Source organism: Vicugna pacos, chromosome 1, assembly GCF_048564905.1.
Source record: "Vicugna pacos chromosome 1, VicPac4, whole genome shotgun sequence".
NCBI lineage: Eukaryota > Metazoa > Chordata > Mammalia > Artiodactyla > Camelidae > Vicugna > Vicugna pacos.
The window spans coordinates 63,230,270-63,253,136 of NC_132987.1; the positions used below are offsets into that span (position 1 = coordinate 63,230,270).

General features: G+C 36.3%; 2 protein-coding genes across 11 annotated transcripts in view; one reads left to right on the plus strand and one right to left on the minus strand.

Moving 5' to 3' along the window:
* Positions 1-13,454, plus strand: part of LRCH3 (leucine rich repeats and calponin homology domain containing 3) — a 110,466-nt gene extending 97,012 nt beyond the window's left edge. For 5 of the 6 annotated variants that reach the window (XM_006200903.4, XM_072963796.1, XM_015236528.3 and 2 more), the window contains 2 exons: positions 3,746-3,823; positions 10,554-13,454. In XM_006200903.4, the coding sequence (XP_006200965.1) occupies positions 3,746-3,823; positions 10,554-10,679 (204 nt within the window). In that variant the 3' untranslated portion in view covers positions 10,680-13,454. Of the gene's footprint in view, positions 1-3,745; positions 3,824-7,508; positions 8,003-10,553 lie in introns of those variants that run through there. The other variant, XM_015236521.3, reaches the window with a different exon arrangement.
* An 836-nt stretch (positions 13,455-14,290) lies between these two features.
* The window catches only part of DRC9 (dynein regulatory complex subunit 9), a 32,440-nt gene continuing 23,863 nt past the window's right edge, over positions 14,291-22,867 (minus strand). For 3 of the 5 annotated variants that reach the window (XM_072963830.1, XM_072963836.1, XM_031683585.2), the window contains exons 9-11: positions 17,159-17,290; positions 16,187-16,288; positions 14,291-14,766 (exon numbers count right to left, since the gene is read on the minus strand). In XM_072963830.1, coding sequence (XP_072819931.1) covers positions 14,626-14,766; positions 16,187-16,288; positions 17,159-17,290 — 375 coding nt within the window. In that variant the 3' untranslated portion in view covers positions 14,291-14,625. Of the gene's footprint in view, positions 14,767-16,186; positions 16,289-17,158; positions 17,291-21,609; positions 21,705-22,867 lie in introns of those variants that run through there. The other 2 variants (XM_072963850.1, XM_072963859.1) reach the window with 2 other exon arrangements.

The following is a 22,867-nucleotide window of genomic DNA, read 5'->3' on the forward strand; positions in this document are numbered from 1 at the left end:
TATCCTTGACACCAAAAGCAAGTAGGCCTATTAAATAAAATTGTTTAAAAAGGAATCTTTTTGGTTAATAAATGATGTATAAAGTTGAGGAGAAACATGTAAATATATAAAAAATCCCAAATTATAACATTTGAGGGTGAAAAAATGGACTTTGTGTCAACCAGATGAAATTTGTCCAATATTTTAATTAAAAGCAAAAATAAAAATAGAGCTCACTTTTAACTGGTGAAAATGACTATTATGAGTCAACATTGCTTTAATGGGGTTGCTGTTATAGGGCTAGTTTTCAGTATAAATATTTACATTTATTTTTCCTTCATGTGAATTGCTCCCCCTTGTATTAGACTATTTCTTCCCTTGTTTTGTGCTTTTGACCATACAGAGAGCTTTGTGACTTACTTTCTTAGAGATTTTTTCTGATAAGAATATAAAATTAAAGCCAAATATAAATTAAAAACCATAGCAGTTTCTTTGTGGCTACATTGACGTGTGGTGATTTATTATATTTCTTTGAGAACCTGCTAATTGGAACTATGAGTATACCTTAAGAAACCCTTTCTTGATGTACTATATAAACCATAATTTTCCCTTCAAAAAATGACCCCTCACTGTAAGGGGAAGTCGTAAGTTCAGGCATTTTAAAAGAAACTTAGAAAGGCATATGTGCTTGTAACCGTTAGGTTATAATTCATCTTTCTTTGTTATTTTGGGAGGATCCATGATGTGTGATAAACTGCTGTTTGGTTGTTAAGTAGGCATAGTTGTTAAGTAGCACAATTCACATTTTTAGAAGTGCATTATTGAATCATATAAAAAATTCATTACAAGATTGTGATGTGACAACTCACTGAATGAACCGTATCACCAAGGAAGATGGCCTGAAAAAATTCTGAATCATTTCAAATTTCAGAATAGCAAAACTGTTGATTTCTGATTTCTTTCAGTGTAATTCCTTTCCTTTTGTGAAAATTACTTTCTTCCCCAAAGCCTGCATAAGATTTCTTACTCAGATCAGGTTGTACGTTACAGAAATAGAACAGGTTGTATCTCACTATCCAGAACCATGTGTATGCCATCTGAAGTTCTGGAAAAGCTTTTGAGGGTGGCAGTTTCCTATGATATTTGACTTAAGGCAAAATCTTGAAGTCCTTCTGCACTATAGTGATAGGGAGTCTACACCCCTAGGTCCTTTTAACTAGCCATTCCATCAGAGCAGGGATTTGCAGCCTGGGATTCACGCACTCCTAGGGCTTCCAGGGCTCATTGAACTCTCTAAAATTGTATGCATATGTATTCTTCTCAAGAGTAAATTCACAGCTTTCATCAGACTATAAGAAGGAGTTATATCCCAATTTTGAAACACTGACCTGCATCCTTGGAATTTAAATAAATGCTAAGGGAAGGAGTGACTAGGGAGAAAGATGATGTTTTCCCATTCCTCTTCACCTTCATCAGTCAGACATCTGCTCTTTGCAGGGAAAGTCTCAAAGGAAACTTGATTGTATTCCCCAAACCCCACTCACACACCTTTTATGTCTTAGGGTGCTAGTAATCCTCATAAAGATAATGCTGAATTGGACCCCAGGATCATTATTCTGTGCTTTCTTTTCTTTTTGTCTGAGATGGTGGTGATTCTGGGACCAGTTTTCAGCTAAGCAACATGAACTATATTGTTTTATGCTTTTCTTTGCACAGGAAGAAACTAGTTTTTCTACCTATGCAGTCAGACCTATTTCATTCTGCCCTCCCAGCATCTATGGGAGATGTTTCAGAAATGTAGGGGTCCTTCCTTTGTAGAACAAAATGCCCAGGTCTTTTGCTAGAGTCTCACATCCCTGTGGACACACCCCCAGCCTTCTCTCCCAAACTTCTATCAGGATCCTGGTTTGCTTAGCTAAGGTCTCTTCATAATAAGAGAAGCTAGTTACATCAATTCTGCTTCCATTTCTACAAGGCAGAAAGAGAAACTGGTATATGGAGAGGGAATTTCTAGCCAATGAAAAATTCTCCTAAGTGAGTAGTTGTCCTATGTTTTCTTCGCTCTTAAAGTTAAGCCTTTGTCCCAGTAGCTTTCACCACAGTGACTTTTCTCTTGTGCTTCAGTGCACCTTACCTCCCTCTTAACTAACCAGGGGTTTAGAAGCCACAGCATCACTTGTACAGTGAACACCTGCTCTTTCACATGTAAAAAGCCTAAGAGAAAGCACCCAGCTCTGGCTGTAGTAGCCAGTGTGAACCTCTGTGATTGTTTTTCTCTTTCTGTTAAGTAGATTATGATTCTACTTATGTTTCACTATTTTTTAAAATTGAAGTATAGTCAGTTTCCATGTGTCATTTCTGGTGTTCAGCATGTTTCAGTCATACGTATATACATACATATATTCGTTTTCATATTCTTTTTCATTATAGGTTACTGTAAGATACTGAATATTGTTCCCTGTGCTATACAGAAGAAATATTTTTGTAACTTTTTTACCTCAGTTATAGAAGAACTTGGCACAAGCAAGGAAGTGTGCTCTCCATGGAAAACTGTTTCTTCTTTCTGGACCTAATTTTGAAAGCTTTTCAATTTGAAATTTAAAGATTATTATTTCTTTCCTCCCATCTCATTTGTTGCCTTTCTATCTTTGATAAAGCCATCCCTAGCGCCTGCTACCTTTCTCAAGCCAAGATCACGCTACCTTCAGCCACTACTATGTAGTGGTTGTTCCCCCTCTTCTTATGACAGTATTATATTCCATCTTTGAAGAAAACCCAGATATTCACAAAAGAAACCTTTTTTCCCCTCCAGAGATGGTACAGCTTCTGTCTGCTTACCTTTGTAAAAACTCTAGGTCAGACTCCCTGCAAATATTTGGCTTCCATGCCTGATGCTTAAACCAACATATGAATTTGAACAATTGAGTTTGTTAATCATTCTGGGAAATGGTATTCCTATTTCTTTCTTACATGATAATCCACTTGACAAAAAATTTTATCACAGCTTTAGGTTATGTGATATAACTCTGTGTTTCTAGTCACTAGAAAGCTTTTCAGAAAAACAAGCTTACTAGTTAGTGATAAGGGAAATTTCCTATGGAAAATTTTCACCCTTTAGAAAATGGGTTCCTTAATCCAATCTTTTAAAATAAAAATGTTTTAAAATATTAAATATTACTATTGCATAGAGACATGCATTTGTAGCATATTTATGAGCAAAGGCTATTGTATTATTATTATTACTTCTTTAAAAAACAGAAAAAAATAAAGTGTTAACTATGATAATATATGAATGACTGAGTTGTGGGTAATTGGTTTTCTTGTTATTCCTCCAAATTTTCTTCAGTGTATATTGTTTTAAAATGTAAATTTAAATTTTAAAAAAATTAACCATTCTCCTAAAATTTCTTTTTTAGCACTTGTCTTAAAAAAATCAAAGCCATGTATCTAAAGTAGGTGGTAGCAAACTGATCTACAAGCCAGTCCCTATTTTTGTAAATAAAGTTTTATTAGAACACAGTCACTCTGATTTGTTTATATATTGTCTGTGGTTCCTTCAAGCTCTAAGGAGATTTGTATAATTGCAAAAGATCATATGGCCCTGAAGGCTAACATACTTATTAACTAACTGCTCCTTTAAGAAAAAGTTTGCTGACCCTCTGGTCTAGAGCATTGATTGCGTTTATGAAGCAGTTGGCAAGAGTATTTTTAGTTAGAAGATTTTTTAAAACTTTGCTAGTAACACCACATATTCTTTCCTTTGCAGCCTAAATTAACAATGGCAAAATGCAGACGAAATGTGGAGAATTTCCTAGAAGCTTGCAGAAAAATTGGTGTACCTCAGGTAACAAATTTACATTTTTCATGTGGCTAAATAAATTTGGGCATTATTTTCCTAAAATCTTTTAGAAATGCAGGTATTTAAAATCTTATAGGACTGGCCCTGAACTAAGTTGATAATTACTAATATGATTTTGTGTTACTAGAGTCAATCAGTATTGTTTTGAGCAGTTTTCCTTATTTCCAAGGACCAAGCAAAGAAATCATACACATACGAATTTAAAGATATTGTAATAAGTAATTAGTGCTAAGTAATCAAAAATAGTTATTCTAGTATTTTCCTAAACATCCCCACTTGCTGTTTGACCTTGTGTACAACTTCATACACTTACAGAATCTATGCTTCACAATAGCGCATCTCAAACCAAGACTTCCATTGCTTCAGTTTTTTTAACACTTGCTTTAATACTTTTTAAAAATGTTTATTTTGAAATAATTTTAGACTTTGAGAAATTTTGCAAAAATTGTACAGAGAGATACTGTGTACGCTTCACCTAGGTTCCTGGACTGTTAATATTTAACATAAACATAGTATGTTATCCAAACTAACAAATACCTAGACAATGCTGTTGACTCAATTATGGACTTTATTCAGATTTAACAAGTTTATCCACTAAACTCTTTGGAATCTAACACATAAGAAACCATTTCTAGGCACTTGTCTTGCTCTTGATATTTATTGCCTCCAGGTTCCTCAGTGATAGCTTTATTGCCCTTTAATAGTACAAACAGTTAAACTTTGTTTATAGATGTGATAAGCAACATGAACTTGATTCCCTTTTTGCTCAGTTACCCTTGAAAAAACAATTATGTTAAGCGTGGAACTCTTTAAAAATATTATGTATAATCACATGATATATAGATAAATTTAAAAAAATAAACAAAAAATGGTGCATTTTGATACTTTTTTCGTTAACCACAGCCATTACAGCTCTTGTCACCATACTTTGTCCAACCTTCAAGGAGAAAAACATGACTTTTCTGTCACCTTCTTATTAGCTATCACAAACTCAGTGTTGGTCCCAGGACTCAACAGTGCCATTGTTTCTGTCAAAGTTAAGCCCTTGTCCAAGGGCTTTCACGACAATAACTCATTTTACCCAGTTAACCATTCCTCTCTTTCACTAACATGATTTGAGAAGGTTACAGCATCACTTACCCAATGAGCACCTTTCCGAAACTTTCAGCTCTTTCACAAAGTGGAAGAGAGCCCAGATCCACAGAGCAGCTGTATTAGCCAGTGTGAATTCCCATGAGCATTTTTTCTCCTTTTATTAAGTAGATTTTGATTCTACTATTTATTTTTCCTTTTTTCTATTGAATTTTTTTTTGAGCTGAGTTACAAAAGAACTTAAATTTAAATTTAGTGGTAGTTAGCAAGGATCTTTTTTGTTCCTGTGGACAAATTCAAGGAAAATTTGTCATTTTCGTATATTGTTTTCTAAAGGCTCCTCATCTCTTTTAGAACAAACCATTTTTAAACATATTAAGAGCATTTATAAGGTTTCTAAACAAACAGCATGCATTTCTCCCTATTAACAAGCAGGTTCTAATATTCATATGTACACTTTAACATTCAGTGTTTCCCTCTGCCTACTGAAGATGTTCCTACCTGACCATCACACTACACAAGCGTGCTAGAACCTGCCCCAGGTCCATAGCACAGTGTCTTTGAACAAGAGAATGTGCTGTGGATTGATGCAGGGAATGGGAGAAAAGATATAAGTGATTAAAAAGAGGCACTGCATGCCTAGAGAGGATATGAGAAAAGATATGAGTGATTAAAAGGAGGCACTGCATGCCTAGAGAGAAGAGTGCTGAAAGCAGCCCCACACAGCAAGGCCTGCTGACACACTTAGCCTATGTCAAACCTGTTAAAGGACTGTTCACAGTCATTATATGTGTACTCTGGGCTTTACAGAACAGTCATATGTCTCAGATTTAAAGTGCATACACTGAAGGGGAGAGTATAGCCCAAGTGGTAGAGTGCATGCTTAGCGTGCACAAGATCCTGGGTTTGATCCCCAGGACCTCCTCTAAAAATAAATAAACCTAATTACTTCTTCCCCCAAAATAAAAAAAAAATAGTTAAAAATAATACAGTAACAAATAAAGTCCATACACTGAAATTCTTTCAGAATGTACCTGCCATCAGTCAGCAAAATCAAATACAGTGTGGCTTTTAAAGCATGCATTTAGTCCACCATTTCCCAAGCAATGGTTAATAGTATTTATTTGAAGGCAGGAGATAGAAAAAATACAATTTTACAAGACTGAATATTTTTCCAGGGTGGTTAGACTAGAGCTTTTGACACATCCTCCCCACGTCTCCCTCTCCCCACCTAGAAAGAGGAAATGCACATTCCACATAGGCCACCTCCTCCTTCTCCACTTCTCCTTTCCACCCGAGTTTCTACCACCACCACCACTACCACTTTTAGGAGGGTTCCTCTTACGGTGCTCCTTCTGGTAAAACAATTAGTCATTTGCCTAAAACAAAGTGAGAAACTGAATAAATACAAACTCACAGGTTTAAACTAGCATTATCGGGTCCTTCTGCCTTAGGAAGGAAAAAAGAATCCTTTAAACATCCCCGCTTGCTCTGTTTGACTTGTAAAGAAAATCAAGTATATAATAATGATCACTTTGGAAAATGGGTATCATAAAACTTAGTATTGAAGGATTTGTCAGAGTCTACGTACAGAGAATATGTATAAAGGTGAACAATTTTCCTTCTCAGTATAACTTACAAAATGTTTACAAGTTACATTATGAATAAAACATTAAAGAATAAAGTGACTTTTAAAAATCTCCAGTGAAGTTGGGCATATGGGTATTCTCTTTATTATTCTGCTTTTTTAAATATATGTTACATTCAAAAACTATAATGGGTGATAAAAATTTCTGTTTGAGTCTAAAATCTTATATCCTAGAGCTATTATATGTTATGTGTGAAAGAATATTTCCTGTTATCAAGTCCAGTAATGCTTTTATTTAATTTCTTAATCTGTGAACTGGAGGGTTTGGATGATCTTTAATAAGGTCCCTTATAATTCTAGATTCATTTTTCACAATTAGTAAACTTGACTTGGTTAAGATGGGCTTGACTTGATTTTTAGAGGATTACCAAATTATTCAGTACACCTGACTTCCAGGTAATAAATTTCCCCTGATTATTATGCTTTTTTCATTCTGTGAACTTTCATGATTTACCTGGCTTTTTCTGAAAACTTCTCTCTCCTCAGCCCACCTCCAGGTTTGTCCTTGCCTTCTGGCCTATTGTTTGTTGGGTTTTGTTTTTGGTTTTTTTTCACTTTCATTTTATTTTGGCCTATTCTTTTTTTGATAATAGAGAAGAATGAACTGAGAAAGAGGTTGTGTCATGCACTCTCAACTCTCAGGCTTCACGCAACCCTAAGCCAGCATCCACCTCTGAATGTTCATACTAAGTCACCAACAAGCCAATTTTAATCTGCTATTCAGTAGTAAAATCAAGTTTAGCACATAGAAGATTCTTTGTGGTTTTGTTTTTGAGCATTTTATGTTCATTCATCGTAATAAAAAATGTTACAGTATATATTTCTATGAATATGATTGAAATGATCATATTGAATTCTATACTCAAATCTGTATTTCTGATCCACTGACTTTGTTTTTCTGTTTTCCTTTCCTGCTCACACTTTGGACAGGACAGTCTTTGTTCCCCTTCTGACATCCTTCAGCTAAACCTCAGCGTTAAAAGAACTGTTGAAACACTACTTTCTCTTGGGGCACATTCAGAAGAATCCAGTTTTGTCTCTTTATCTATCCAGCTTTTGGGTTTTGTGGCATTTTATTGTACTTTAATGTTAACTCTCTGTATGCTTTATTACTGGATCTTCCCCCTCTAGCTGAAAGACTGCATTCCAGTGATTTTCCACCTCATTCCTGTGTTTGGTGAAGGAGGTTTGTTTCTCATGCAAAAATATTTACATATTTGCTTTTTTTTTTCCTGGCCATCAAAGAGCTAACCAGTAAAGTAGATCAATCCTTTTCTCATGTGTCCAGATGAGAAGCTTATCACATTAGTAAGCATTTATGATTGCTAACAAAGAGTAAAAGACCAGCATATTTTCTCCTGCTCATTCATCCATTCTCCTGGCCTGTGGCCTTGTTTCTCTTATCATAAATGCCGAGCGTTTCTACCAATACAGTCATGAGCCTATTGTTAGAATTTGATTTGGAACTTTATCTCCAAACGGCATAATAAAATTTCCATCTGTCCATTTTTCCATACCTAAATACAACTTAAGTGTTGAAATTGTGAGAAGTATTACAATTCTGAGTTGCTGAACTTTTCACAGCTGTTCATAAGGGAAACAGTTGTACCTTTTCTGGTTTGGGCACCTGGTCACTTAGATCTCTGCACCAAGCTGTGCCCTGAAGTCCTGAAATCTCCCTTTATTGATGGGCACAAGTCCACCTCAGCATTTGCTGTCTGGACATCTGGACGGTACTGGCCATCTCATCATCATAATTTTAATTTGATCAGAATCTTCAGTCCAGACATCACATATGTTCCCTAGATTGCTGTTCTGAGTCCATTGTGTATATTGAAAACAGTACACAAGCAAGTTATCTAGAGTTGACCTTTCAGGTGGGCCCCTGTCTGCACACTTAATTATGTTTGTCATCTTTAACTGAACTTTACTTCTGATTCCTATTAAGAATTTAAAATTGGAATTTATGTAATTTCCGATATATTTGAACCATCTTAATAGGTGAACTTGTATTTAATAGGCTGTTGAGAATCTTTTCTGAACGGTAACAGGTAAAGCATTAGGCAGCAATCTCTATTCTGTACCCAAGGCAACGATAGTCTCTTTCAGAATGCTTAGTGTAATAACGGCTAGCCTTGATGCTTGAAACTACTTTATAACTGCATTCAGATTCTAGTTCTTATAAATAGTATTTCTGAACATTCAGACATCTTCTGAACTCTGCTAACTAAATTGGATGACTGAATTCAAGTACGAAGAGAGATTTTAAGGAACATAACATCGTGCTGTAGAAGTCAGCCTGAGGATCTGATTGCTTTGGTTTTCCTTCATATTAAATGGGATAATTACTTAACACATTAAAAACTGTTTACTGTTAATGCTGAAACATTGAACACTGTGTTGAAAACTTCAGTTTTATGCAGTCATAGTGCCTTCTGGAGTTTGGTGGGTTTTGGCTTGTTTTGTTTTTAGGATGTCTCTGAGTCAGAGATCATTCAGTTTTGTGGAGTTTTGTCTCTTTAAAAAAACAAGCTGATGAAAAAACACATGGTGTCATGTGTGGCTTTGGAGGAGTAATGGTGCATTCTCTTCAGAACAGAGTTCCCTCTAAGCCAGCTGGAAGGTAGAAGTGCATTCGGAAAGCTAAGCTTCGGAGGGAATGTCTAAGTTACGGATGCACAGGTCACAGGGCACCCCTGAGAATGGAGATCAAGGAGTCGGCCTTGGAGGAAATAAATGTCTTCCCCCAGAGCAAAACGCCCTGAAGGTTCATCTTAAGTATAGTTAATCTTTACTTACAGTTGTACTCAAAAGATTTATACAAAAGTTGCTAGTTTTATAAGATCAAGAGATTGTATTTTATCAAGGTAAGTATTAAATAAAAAGAAAATAAGAAGCACAAGTACCAATAACTGCCCATAATAAACATTTGTTACATTTTTTATTGCAACTGATTTTGTAAATCTTCCTAATAATATATTAAGTGCCCATGAATCTTCTTTAATAAATATGTATAGCCTTTTTTAGTGGAATCAGAATTCCACTTTCATTCCTTTGAGAGCAGTCTTTTTTCTTTCATCTAATCAATGATAGGTGTTATTCTTATGATAGGCCTTTTTCTCTTATAAGAAAGGATTAACCAAACATATTAATAAGATAAGATAGAAGTAATTTAACTTTCTTAAGCAAACATGAACACTTTGCAAATAAATGTTAATTAAGCTGTTCCTGACGAAGCTCATAGTTCCCTGGCATAATTAATCCATTGAATGCCAAAATATGAAATACTTTTTCAGATACAATTTTTTTTAATTCTGTAATTCAGATTTTAACTAATTCAAACTGATCCTTCCATGAATTACCCAAAGTAGGGGAAAGTTTCTCAAATACATCTGAATCTCAAGGATACACTTCACTTTCTTCCTGTGATCCTGCCTGATGTGAGAACCCTGATTTTCACAGGACTGTTGCAACAGTAGGCATCCCTCTCTTAGGCAGTTTGAGTTACGGCATGAAACTGTCTTGCATTCCTATGGATTGTAATTTCCAAAGCCTTTCTCCTACAGTGTTGTATCTTCAGGCTTGCGCTATCTGGTAACTTGGAACTATTTTTCTATTTTCTCCTGCCTCATTTTACTGATCTGCATTGCTCTTTTATTTATCAGGGATAAGGGATGTTGCTTTCACTCCATAGTATTCTGTTTATCCTCTGTTTTCATGTGTAAGTGTATGTAACTTGTCCATTTTCGTTTTCAAAATGATCTGTATGTACTTTTAGTTATATTAATAAAGTGACAGTGTCAGATACCATCTCTGTGTAACTCATATTAACAGAGATCAGTTTCCCAGGTACTCACTTTTCATATCTTAGCTTATTATGAGGGAAAGAAGAGATGCTTATTTTTCTTTTCAGTTCTGTGATGTTCATCCTCTTTTCTCTTTTGTTTGTTTTTATGTTACGTTGTCCCATTTCAGGAGCAATTATGTTTGCCTCTCCACATTTTAGAAGAGAAAGGTTTGAGCCAGGTTGCCGTGACGGTCCAGGCTCTCCTGGAACTTGCCCCACCCAAGCAGCAGCAGCACCAGTTATCTGCTGTGTAAGGACTCCCTGCACCTTGGGCGTTGGCCTGGCCAAAACGGAACAGGACAACACGACTGCTGCTGCCAGCCATCTGCTTAACAAAGTGCTTATGTGTTCTTAAAAGGGACTGTTTCCATGATTCCTAACAGGAATATTTTTCTTCATTTCTCCATTTTAGGGGAGGTTGTATCCATTTGCATTGAATTGTTTATGAAGACACAGTTTGTTTTCACAAATGAAACTTATTTCTGTCATTACTGAGAACCCAACACTGAAACCTAAACTGGCTGTGCTTTCCTAGAGAGTAGGCCTTTCCACATACAAAAGATCTTCTCAGAAGAATATTTGGCTCTCTTGAAGGCACAGACATTGCTGTTATCTTTCTTTACCTGTTTCCAAGACCTCTGGAGTCCACTCGTTTCTAAACGTGGTTATTCATTAGAACCTCCTGGAGCATCTGTTAAAATACAGATTGTGACTCAGGTCTAGAGTGAGGCCTGGTTATCTGCATTTCAGCAAACATTCCAGGTGTTTCATGTAGTTCCATGCTAGACATGTGTATGATTTAGGGGAGTAATGACTCCACTATGTTTTTCAGCCACATTTAAAATCAAAAGCTATATTTTGACTACTTGGACTGTTTTGTCCAAGGCAAAACAAAAGTAATGTAGAAGCTCTAGATTTTGCATAGTGAAACAACGAAACAGATGCTGTTGTATTTAAGGCCAGTGTCCGAGGCCTCCTCCCAGTTCCGGTCCACCACCACTTGAGAGTATGGTTCTGTGTATCATCCTACTATTATCTAAACATTAGAAACAAGCACTCTACACACAGGTTCCAGGTCTTCAGGCTGGTGGCATGTTTTGGTCCACATCCTGTGCATAGACTTCATTGAGTGCCCCCTCCACACACACACACCCCCAGCCCCATGCTGCTCCCGGGATACCTGGACCCTGAACACCTTCCAGTCACAGCAGATAAACTTCCAGCTCCCCAGCTTATGGAAGATGATGAAAAGAAAGGAGAGGCCACGTTTCTTATATTTCTTTCAGGTAACTGCCAATTTCTGTGGCTAAATTAAAGCACCTGTGACATCTTAAAAACAGCTCACTGTCTTTTCACCTAACCGTCTGGCTCCCCCACTAGTTACTCCCTGCTTAGTTACTCAGTTGCGGGTAGAGTAAAAGGGCCCAAGGGCTCAGGCAACACAAAGCCAGAAGCCTTCATTCAAGTCTAAGCCACTTGGGTCTGTCTTCCCCTCATATTTTGAGCCTTTTTCAGTTGTCAGTGTTATCTTTTCATATTCACTGCCTTTGTAAACCAAATAGAGTAAGTGAATGTACTAGTTATCTAGGTTTTTTCCCTGTTGTTAACTGTTCTGGATTTTCTTTACCAGTGCATGCATTTGAGCATAATGTTTTCTCTTCGATATCACGTTTAAAATTATGTAACACAAAACATCTGTGCTCAAAGCCCAATCCTTCAGGGTCCTCATAGAGCAAAAGTAAAACATGTTTTAAGTGCCTGGAGCCAGATCTCATCATATTTACAGTTCCAAACAGACCCACTAATCATATGACTTGTTTAGAATTTAGCTGTTTATATTTTTAAACTATAGGTATTTTTACTTCAATTCAGCATTAAACCTCAGTACAATCTCTAGATTATACAGAGAGCAATTTGAAATGAAACCTAGCAAAAGACAGAACTGTTTGTCACATGTCATGCAAGGAATAATCCCAGTCAACATATATAATGCAACATTCGGAACTAATTTTCCCGTAGGAATAAGTGGAAATTTCAGCTTATTTCAAATTTTATACATAGCATGAAACCTTATTCATATATTTTTATCAAACTAATTCAAATTTATATTTGAATTGTTAGAAAATATTTGTGTACAGTTTTGGTTGATAATGAAAGAAAAATAATCAAGTATAATGAATGTCTTTTCTATTTCAAGATGCAAAAACAAGTTGTGATGGTTTTGTTGGAAAATGTTTGTATTCAGTGTTTTGTGTGTACCTTTTTTTTCAAACTGGAAAGAAAATTTAACATTTAGCCTTGCTAGACTGCAGCATAAGACGAAAATGACTTTGTGACAGTTCCACCTGACCATTTATGAGCTTCCCACGGAAGCAGCGAGCTTCCCAGAGCTGAAGTATGAACGAAGAAAAGGCTAAGTACCCGCCCACTAGGGGAGATTTTAAGTCAGCAGGTTTTTGGGCTTCCTAACTCATCTTGTTTAGCACTCCAGACCAGCTTTCTCTGGCAACAGCTCAGGGGAGGAGGGGCCTTTGTATTCAGCTCGAGTAGAGTAGGACAGTTAGTTGTAGTAGGCGACTTTCCTAATAGCTTTTGAAAATGCAGCCTTCCAGCTAATCAAGGAGTCTGATTGCTCTTACTTGGTAACAGCTCAGCAGTGACTAATGATGTGTGACTACGCTGATAAGTATGATGAATTTTTTAAAACTAAGTGCTTAAATGGTTATAGAAATGAAGGAAAACATGGATATTTAGAACCTTTATATACATATTGCAGTAAGATGGTTTACAGCAGATTTCCTTTTATTTCTGAAAATGTTGTAAACATGTAATTAGTTAAGATTTTGTAAAGCATTGTCCTATATGTGTATGTCTGTACATATAATGCATAAATTCTAAGAATAAATATGTCCATATCATGTATGCTATTTTAAATTGCCTGTATGCAACCTTACACATTGACATTAAAATAAAAGCCAGCACTTCAGTAGCATGAAATAAAGGCTGATTTGAAAATGTTCATACCTAAACATGGTTTCCTTGGTGAAAATGAAAAGGTAGATCTCCTGAAGGAACTCAGTAGAAACTGGGTCCTCATAATAGTCCCTTGAGATTAAAATGTACTTTTTTGGGGAAGTGCAGGTATCAGAATTGACCTGTATTTGGAGTTACATATAAGGCTTAATTTTGAAATATATGTGACACATTTGAACAACGTTTCTCTCAGAAATTACCAACTGTGCTATAGGGAAAACTTCAGCATCCCAAGACATTGTATCCTGACTAATCAAGGCAAGAATGACCCAGGGGCCCATTCTTTTTTAGGGGAAGAGGAAGAATGACAGCTTTATGTGCCAGGCACGAGTTAGGTATTTTCGCCTGCTTTATCTCTTTTAGTCGTCGTACCCCATAAGGTGAGCGCTATTGAGCAGGGAGAGCAGGTGTACACCCTAGTATCTCATTTATCAAAAATACGTCCAAACTAGTCTTCCCATGGACCTGTGCCCCCATCTGTCCTATGCGTAGGTTCTATATCCTAATATCTCATTTCTGTCTTGTATTTATAATTTACATCCCGGCCTGTTTCCCAGAAGAGGAGCTGAAGTGGCTGATACTAAGACATGAATAAGATGCCACACCCTCTCCCCATAAAAACACTGAAGTGATAATAAATCCAAACAGCAGGCAGGAACCAACCTTAATTAAAACTTTACTGTGTATGTATTATACTGGACATTTAATAAATGTCATCTTGTAGTTCCTACTGAACTCTACATTTCTGCTGATAAGAATGTCACTTATGACACCCTTTGCTCCTAAGTGTCAGTTTTCACTATAGGCAAGCTGAATAAAATCAGACATTACAGGAATTTACTGAAGTTTAATACATCACTATAACTAAGACCATGTACTGTTTTTCTGGTGAGAAAGAGCAAGAAGAATATTCACAAGGCTCCTAGAAATACTACTCAGCAAAACTTTTCCAAATTATGAAGAAGCCCTGAATCCATGGTATAATACTAATTTGGGGTTTGAATCTAATATAACAGGCAAAGTGAAATAACCAGGCCTCACCTGGGAATGTCCAAATAAGAAACAACCTGTAGATGAGTTATCTGTGATGGTAAAAGATATTTCTTACTCCTTTCAGGTCCTCCTGAGTCTCCAGAACACCAGCAGAAAAGACAGAAGATAACTTGGTCACTTCTTGCGTCTCCTCTTGTCCTTGTCTTTGCCTTTACCTTTACCTTTTGACTCTTTGCTGTCATCTTTGTCCTTCTTGGGCATTCTGAAACTACCGATTTCTCTCCGCACCACAGTGCCTCGCCACCAGGCCTGGAGCTGGAAGAGAACAGGGAATTGAGTACAATTTATAGTATGCCTGACACGCTGCATTCTTTCTATGCAAGGGGATCGTCCTTTCATAAACTAACTTCTGTGAAGAAGGGTCTCTGTGACGTGGAGGTGGCCGAGTGTGCCATCCCTAGAGCATTGCCCCCCCACCCTCCTTGTGCAGGACCCAGAGCTTAAGTCATGTACTTGAGAGTAAAGTTCTCAAGGAGTAAAAATAAAAGTAATCTGATTGATTAGGCCTATCTTTCCTTTGCACTTAGAAACCTGACTCCCTTGTACTTTCTGAACACCCACGTTCCCCACATCTACCAACCATTTGATCTAAAAGGGATGCTAGTTACCTGAGCCACAAACACTCAAGTAAAAATGCGCAGATAATCTAGGTGAGTTCAATAGACTTCCTGGTGCATTTCATGTCTTTAATAATTGATTAAAGGATCCAGATTCCTCTTACTTTCAAAAGGGATTTAGATAGCTCCCTTGAATGTGTTAGCCATTAGACACAACTGTTCTGAATACAGTCTGGGCTACTTTAAATTCAGACTAAGCCCCAAGACTCAGAGCAAATCCACTAGTAAAAGGAAAACAAAAATGGCCTTTAGCTACTACTTACAGTTTTCCTCTAAATAAGGAATTCTGACAAATAGAAAATATCATAGAAGCTCAGTAAATACTTGCTAACTATACATCTGACTCTCCTAATGGAAAGATCAAGTTTGGGTCTGAAAACCTGGTCCTAAATGTACTTTAAAGCCTACTTTCATAATCTGCCCCTGGTGTACATCCCAAACCACAGTCTGCACACCATAGAGTCTCAACAGATACTCTTTCAGAGAGAAGAGCAATCCTCAAAACCATAGTTCTAGTTCAGCAGATGCTATTTTTGCTTGAAAATACTTCCTACCAAACAGAATCTGACCTGCCAGTTTCATCATCACTAATATACACAAGTTCATATAAAACTTAAACCTCCTTTTTTCTGAACTTCTACTTATCCCCTTCATGTTTTTTAAAAACAGATCTTATCAGAACCTTGCAGGTGGCATGGGCTAACTTATAAATAGGATTTTAAGAAGCAGTATGATATTAAAAATAATTACTTTAACAGCTGTTTTGGTTAGAAATAGTATTCATAAGTTTGACCCGCTGGGCACAAGTTCTAGGTTTTGCTGTCACTGCTAACCAGCTCTTCTTCCCCAGATTAAAAATCAGAGGCATGTCCTTTTCTCTTAACTATCCTTCTGCACCACAGACTGCATTGGCAAACTCCAATAATAACAAAAGGCCATGCTTCCTCACAGATCTCCTGTTCCGAGTTTGATAATAAACGAGAGATGCTTTACACTTCTCGGTGTTTGGCCAACTACAGAATTGAAAAGGCTCCAGGATGCCAATTGAGGTTTTTTACCTTTATGGCGCTCTTTAATTCCAAGTCATCCTGTTGTATCTGCTTCCTGGTGTTCTCCTTTTCTATACGATCTTCAATGATGACCTGTTCATATTCCCTTAGCTGCAAAAGTAGACATTAATCATATGTTACAGGACTCTTGGGTAAGCTGTGGCCCAACAAGCCCTGCATTTTTAATGTAAAATTTTGAAATGATGCATGCCAGATCTAAAGATAAACCAAAGAAAAAACTTACTGGATTCCTATATTGTCAATATTCACATATTAACTTTATAATTGTTCCCCTAATATTTTTCAGTTTGAGTAAGTTAAACTTGCTTTAAAATCTTTAATAAAAATGAAATACTAATTTGATGTGATTAATGACCTCAAATAGTGTAATTTTAAAAAACTATAATAGAATGTACACTTACAAATAGTCATCTTTTGAAAGAGAAATTCAAGCAGTTCTCCATTTATTCAATGATGAAACCATAATCAGAAGCTTTTTGTAAATCATCATTTATAATTGTCTTCAGAGATCAAAGTAGAAATAAAAATAGAATCTCGCTCAGGGGGTTCTTGGGAGGGTTAAATAAGTTATATGTGTAAAATACTAGGGGGAGGGTATATCTCAGCGGTAGAGCAAGTGCCTAGCATACACGAAGTTCAGTCCCCAGTACCTCCATTAAATAAATAAATGGTAAACAAACAAACAAACAAACATAATTACCTTACCCTCCCCCCCAAAAAAGTAAAGAAAAAAAAAGTAAAATACTAGAAGAGTACCTGGGATATTAAGCATTATGATGTGTCAGCTGCTGCTGTTATTGTCCCCATTATTGATGACATCATCATCAAAAAAGAATCCCAGCCGTTTGCAAGCACACCTCCAGTCTGTAACCAAAACTAGCATTACCCAGCTACTGCTGCTTAGCTACTGCCCACACCTGAGTGCTCTCAGCCTACACTGTTGAGACTCTGCTCCCTTACCGTCTTTGCAAGTTCTTGAAGGTGAGCTAAGTCACTGGCCTTAGCAGCTTTGAGAGCATTTAGTTCATTCTGTTTCATCTCTGTGTCCTTATCAAATTTCTCCATCCAGAACTCTAGCTTCTCCTCCAGTTTCTATTTGGAAAGAACAATAAAATATGGCTTCCACCAGATGCAAAAAAAGTATATACTACATGAAATCATTTATATAAGTTTCAAGAACAAGCACAACTTTTCTATAGTGATAAAAGTCAGAATGATGGTTACTTCACCCATCACTGGATGAGGTTTATTGGCTTGGTTTATTGATTGGGAATGGGGCATAAGGGAGACGTCTGTGATGCTGTAAGTGTGCTGTATGTCTCTGTCTGGTGGTTACAGGGGTGTTTAGACATGAACAGTCATCAAACTGTATACTTAATATCTGTGTACTTTACAACATACTGCATGTATGTTATTACTCAATTTAAAAATGGGGGAAAGATCTTTCCACATGTCTGGATAAGGGAAGTTGCAGTGAAGAGGAAAGGAATACGGGGTGAGTAGAAAATTGTGAAGGATAAGGAATGGCAACAGACAGTCTTTGACTGACAACACTAAAGACTAGTCGAGAAGGGTACAATGTCTTCAAAATTCTAAAAGGCAATAAATGTGAATCTAAGATTCTATTCCTAGCTAGCCTTGCATTCAAATGTGAGGGAAAGAGAATGTATCTAATCTTTTTGAAAGAGTTACTCAAGGATGAAATGAAGTCAGATGTATAAGAAATAGTAAAATGTGTATTTACCCTATATATCATAACTTTTTAATAATAAATCATAATCTGGAACAAAATTCCAAATTAGGCAGCATCATCTAGTGGAAGGAACACAGGCTCTGAAGGCAGATTGCCTAGGTTCAACTCCGAACTTTGTCACTTGAACAAGTTTGCTTAAATTCCCCAAGCCTCAGTTCCCTCATCAATTAAATAGAAATATATAATGAATGATTTCAACATGGGATGTAGGAGACAAAGAGAAGAAGTAAGTAAAAGCTTTGCCTCAATAAAGGCAAGAAGATATAACTGATTAGACTAAGAGAAGGAACAAAGTTTAAATATATGTTAAATTTTTAAGGATTACCACTGCAAGGATAGAATGTATAACAAACTCCTAGAGCATGTACCTCAAGAATGAGACATAAAGAGGAGCTTCAGGTGGTACACAAACACGGAATTTTTATAAAAACATCACTCACAACCCATGATTCTGTCAGTTTGATGCAATCATGTCTTTAACATCTTTCTAACTCTTAACACTTTTTTAATCAAAAAGAGAACAAACAACAAGGTCCTACTGTATAGCACAGGGAACTATATTCAATAGCTTGTAATAACCTGTAATGAAAAAGAATATATATATGTATAAGTGAATCACTATGCGTGTACACAAGAAACTGACAGAACATTGTAAATCAACTGTACTTCAAAAAAAAAAAAAAAAAGTGAAAGAACAGGCTCCAGGCAGGCAAGAGGAGCTGGCTAAAATGTAGTCGTATCATCTGCTATTTGTTGCACTTCTATTTACATTAATTTCTATTTATGGTAAATGATACTGGCTTTCCTTTTATAGTAATGATATAATAATCTTGACTGAAAATAAATTGATATAGTTGTTTAGATAAGTAACTAATTAGAAAATGATAATAACACAGGTGGTATGTAGATATTACAAAACCAGGAACGTGGTATGCTAATAACTGGAGTTTGCACTAGAAAGCTGGAAATTGAGCAATAAAAATTCCATCAATTCCACTAAAGGTAAGAAGGAGAGAGGCAACTAGGAAGCAGGAAACATAAAATAAGATGGAAAAATTAAGTACAAATAAATGAAAAATCACAATAAATAAATTGGAGTAAATTCCCCTATCAAAAGAAAGAAACCCTCAGATTTTTTTTTAATCCAACTATGAACTGTTAATAAAAAACACAGCTAAAACCATAGAATCAAAGCAAAAAGAAACCAGGTTTGGCAATTAATATTTGGCAAAGTAGAAGTCAAGCCAAAAATAAGACAAAAAGGGATGTTTTAAACTGATAAACTGTCAAGCCTTATTGAGAACACATTACAGTTATGAACTTTTATATTCTAACAACATATTTTGGAATATATAAAGCAAAAATCATTAGAAATATAAGAAATTAACAAATCCACAATCATCTTAGGAGACTATCACACTTCTCTGAAATTAATAGCTCAGGTAGAGAATTTGACAGCTAGACTGATAGATACTTATACAACTTTGTACCTAACAGAGAAAACATTCTTTTCAAATACCCATGGAATATTCATATAACCTGAGCATATAATAAGCCCAAGTAAGAGCTCTACAAATTCCAACAAGCATCAGTCTTATATTTCACATTCTGAAACCACAATGGAAGACAGTAAGAGCGTGTAAACGTCAAAGCATTGTTGTGAGCAATGGAATACAGACCACTTTCTTCCCTCTCCAACTTCAACTACTTGGACATTTCAGAAACACCCTCTTAAATAACTTTTGGGTTAAAAAGGACATAACAAGTTATAAACTAAAAATCATGATGTCTACAATTTACTTCTAAAGGCATAAAAAAGATAAGATGGACTAGTGGAGGAAGGATGTATAGATATGTGATAAAGCAAGAATAATAAAATGTAAATGGTACAATCTACAACTAGAAGGTAGGTATTTGGGCATTCACTGTAAAATTCTTTCAACTTTGTGTATATTTGTAAACATTCATGATAAAATGCTGGGGAAAAATGAAAGAAATCTCAAATTATTTGGAAAGGAAAGACAATATAACCATTAATTATCAAAACCTCTAGATTATAGCCAAACTGTACTCAGAAAAATGTTGATTTATATCAGTTACAAGAAAAGAATGAAATTTTAAAGTAAATGAATTCAGCACTTAAGAAACTAGACAAAGATTAGCAACATAAGCACAAAGAAAATACTTACTCAAAATTAAAGCAAAAACCAATGTGACGGGAAAAAACAGATTTGCTCAATAAAACCAAAAAAGACTTTTGTAAAGACCAATAAAATGTGACCATTTTATTTATTTATTATTATTATTTGAAAGTCTCAGCAAGATAAAGGGAGAGAAGACACAAATTTTTTAAAATAAGGGATGAAAAAAGATAACTTCAGAAATAAAAAAATTTTAACTGTTAGAAACTATAGAGCACATCTTTATACTAAGAAATTTAATGAATGTTTTGATGAAGTAGATTATTTTCTAGGAAGATTAAGTTACCAAAAATGACTCAAAGATTTTTTAAAGAAAAGACATCAATAATCACTTAAAAATTTGAAAAAGTAGCCAAATATCTCAAGAGTATTTATGCTGAAATTTACCAGTTTCAAGGAACAGATAATAATCTATTTTGTTCTATTTCTACTTTTAGGTTTCAGAGTATAAAAAAATGGAAAACTTCCCAACTCAAGCTAACAAGTTAGCATAACTGATCACAATACATCAAAGAAGCACCAAAAAGTGAGTCTATAGGTTAATCTCACTTATGGAATATATAAATACAAAATAAAAATCTGTAATTCTAGCAGTCTAGTAAAATAAATTATGACCAAGAAGGGTTTATCCCAAGAATTTAAAGATGATTTGACATCAACAAATCTATTAATGTATTTTATTTTATTAACATATTAAAAGAGAAGAAAACCATATCATCTCAATGTATTTTTAAAAATCTGTCTCATAAAACTGAAGACATCCCTGATTAAGAAGGGAGAAAAAATTTAGCAAGATAAGACTAAAAAGAAACTTTCTTAACTTTATAAAGTTTATCTCCCATAAACCTACAGAGCAAACTTCATACAATCCCCATTTGTGCCAGTTATCAATTTATTGCCTTTCAACTCCAAACCATCCTTCACTGACCAGCTTTGTGAAACTGGAAGCTTGCCATAATCATTTCTCTTTCGTAAACTGGCACAATATTCAGCTTTGTCAGTAGAGGGCGCTAGAGGGACATGACAAAGCTCCCCTTGGTTCCTGTGTGCTTCCTCTTTTGTTTCGGGGCACAGCTGACAGCAGCACAGGTGTGGGACACCCAGTGGCACTTGTTCACCAACAAGTTTTGCTGATACAACAGAAGGATTCTTGCTTGCCAAACAGTCCACAGTTCCCTGCTTGACCAGATTTATCCCACTAGCTGTGACCAGCTCTGACCCAGGGCAGCAAAGCAATCATCTCTGTTTATTCTTTCCATGGATACTGTCCTTCAGCCCTCAAGTTCTCTTTTATCCTTTCTTTGTAGCTAATCCCTTATTACCAGTTAATGATTCTTTTGTTCAACTTTCCCTGCTCAAATTACTGATGTGATTTCTGTTACCTAACTGGACCATGATGATACAGAATTAGTACTAAAAATAGTACTCTTTCCTTCTAATTCACATATGTCTAAGGCATCTAAAATCCTTGCTTCTTTCTGTTCATCAGATACAGTCAACATAGTGTAGTGGACCACTACAAGGTCTTGTGGAAAGACAAAGCAGGCAGTACCTTTGCAGGCCACAGTACGGCAGAGAAAAGAGAAATGACATAGCACTGAAGTGAGACTGCGACGGTGTATTGTTGGTCCTGCCAGGTAAAAACTTCTGGAGTATTTTTTCAAACTAGTTTGGAGACAGGGGCTTTAGTCAAGTTAATAGCTGCCTACTGTGTGCCAGTGGCCATTGAAGATTTTCTCCAGTAAAGATACTACATCTGGAATAGTAACTGCAGTGTGAAAATTCTGTCTATTGCCAAGTATGTCTATTCCAATTGTATATCCAGTAACTGGGGAAAATACCACAGGGTGGATCCATAGAATAAGTGGGCCCAGAGCAAATCAGACCTATGTCTCCATGTATCACCTGACCACCATAATCTCCCATTTTGAGTAGGGGCCACAGTGTTGTTTTGAGTCCTCAGGAATTATCATAAATTCAGGGCCAACGTTAAGTAATCTCAAAAGGTCTGGATATTTTCTTTTTTCCAGTGTATAGTCACTCTAATAAGTAACCACGGGTGTCCTTGGATAAGGTTTAGAGCAAGATTCACTTGCATTACTTGAGCTGTGCTGCAGAGTGCATCCTCACTGAGACCTGCTCCCTTCAGTCAGGGGGCTCTGGGTCTGTGAATTTACTTGGTCTGGAAACTGGATGAGAGGTCATGACTCCTCATTGTGGTGACTCAGCTCAGGTTTCTGGCTACTACACTTGGACTTTTTTTCTGTTACATAGATCGACAATGCTTTATCAGGCTGCCCATCAATTTTATTCCTAGGGGTACCATGATTAACTAGTCATTGCCAAACATCCCTGTGGGCAAAGGACTTCTGATTACATCTGAGTACATCCCTGCTGCCCTCCACAGTAACTGCGTCCACCTTGTCTTTGGTAGTTAAGTGCTACCACATGTCCTCTGGCACTCCATGATCCCATCGTCCCCATTAAAATCAAGGAGTTCATATTAGTGATGGTATCACCCATGATCTTACTTGGCCTACATAAGAAAGTAACCGCGGGGCTTTTCAAGGATGCAGGCGTGCCTTAACTAATTTGTTAGTAAAGGAGTGTCTTCCGAGAAGGAGTGTCTCACAGGAACTAGTTAGAGGTGGGTGTTTGGGTGGGTGTTAGGTCACACATGATAAATTCACTCTGATATTCCAATCTCCCTAAGTC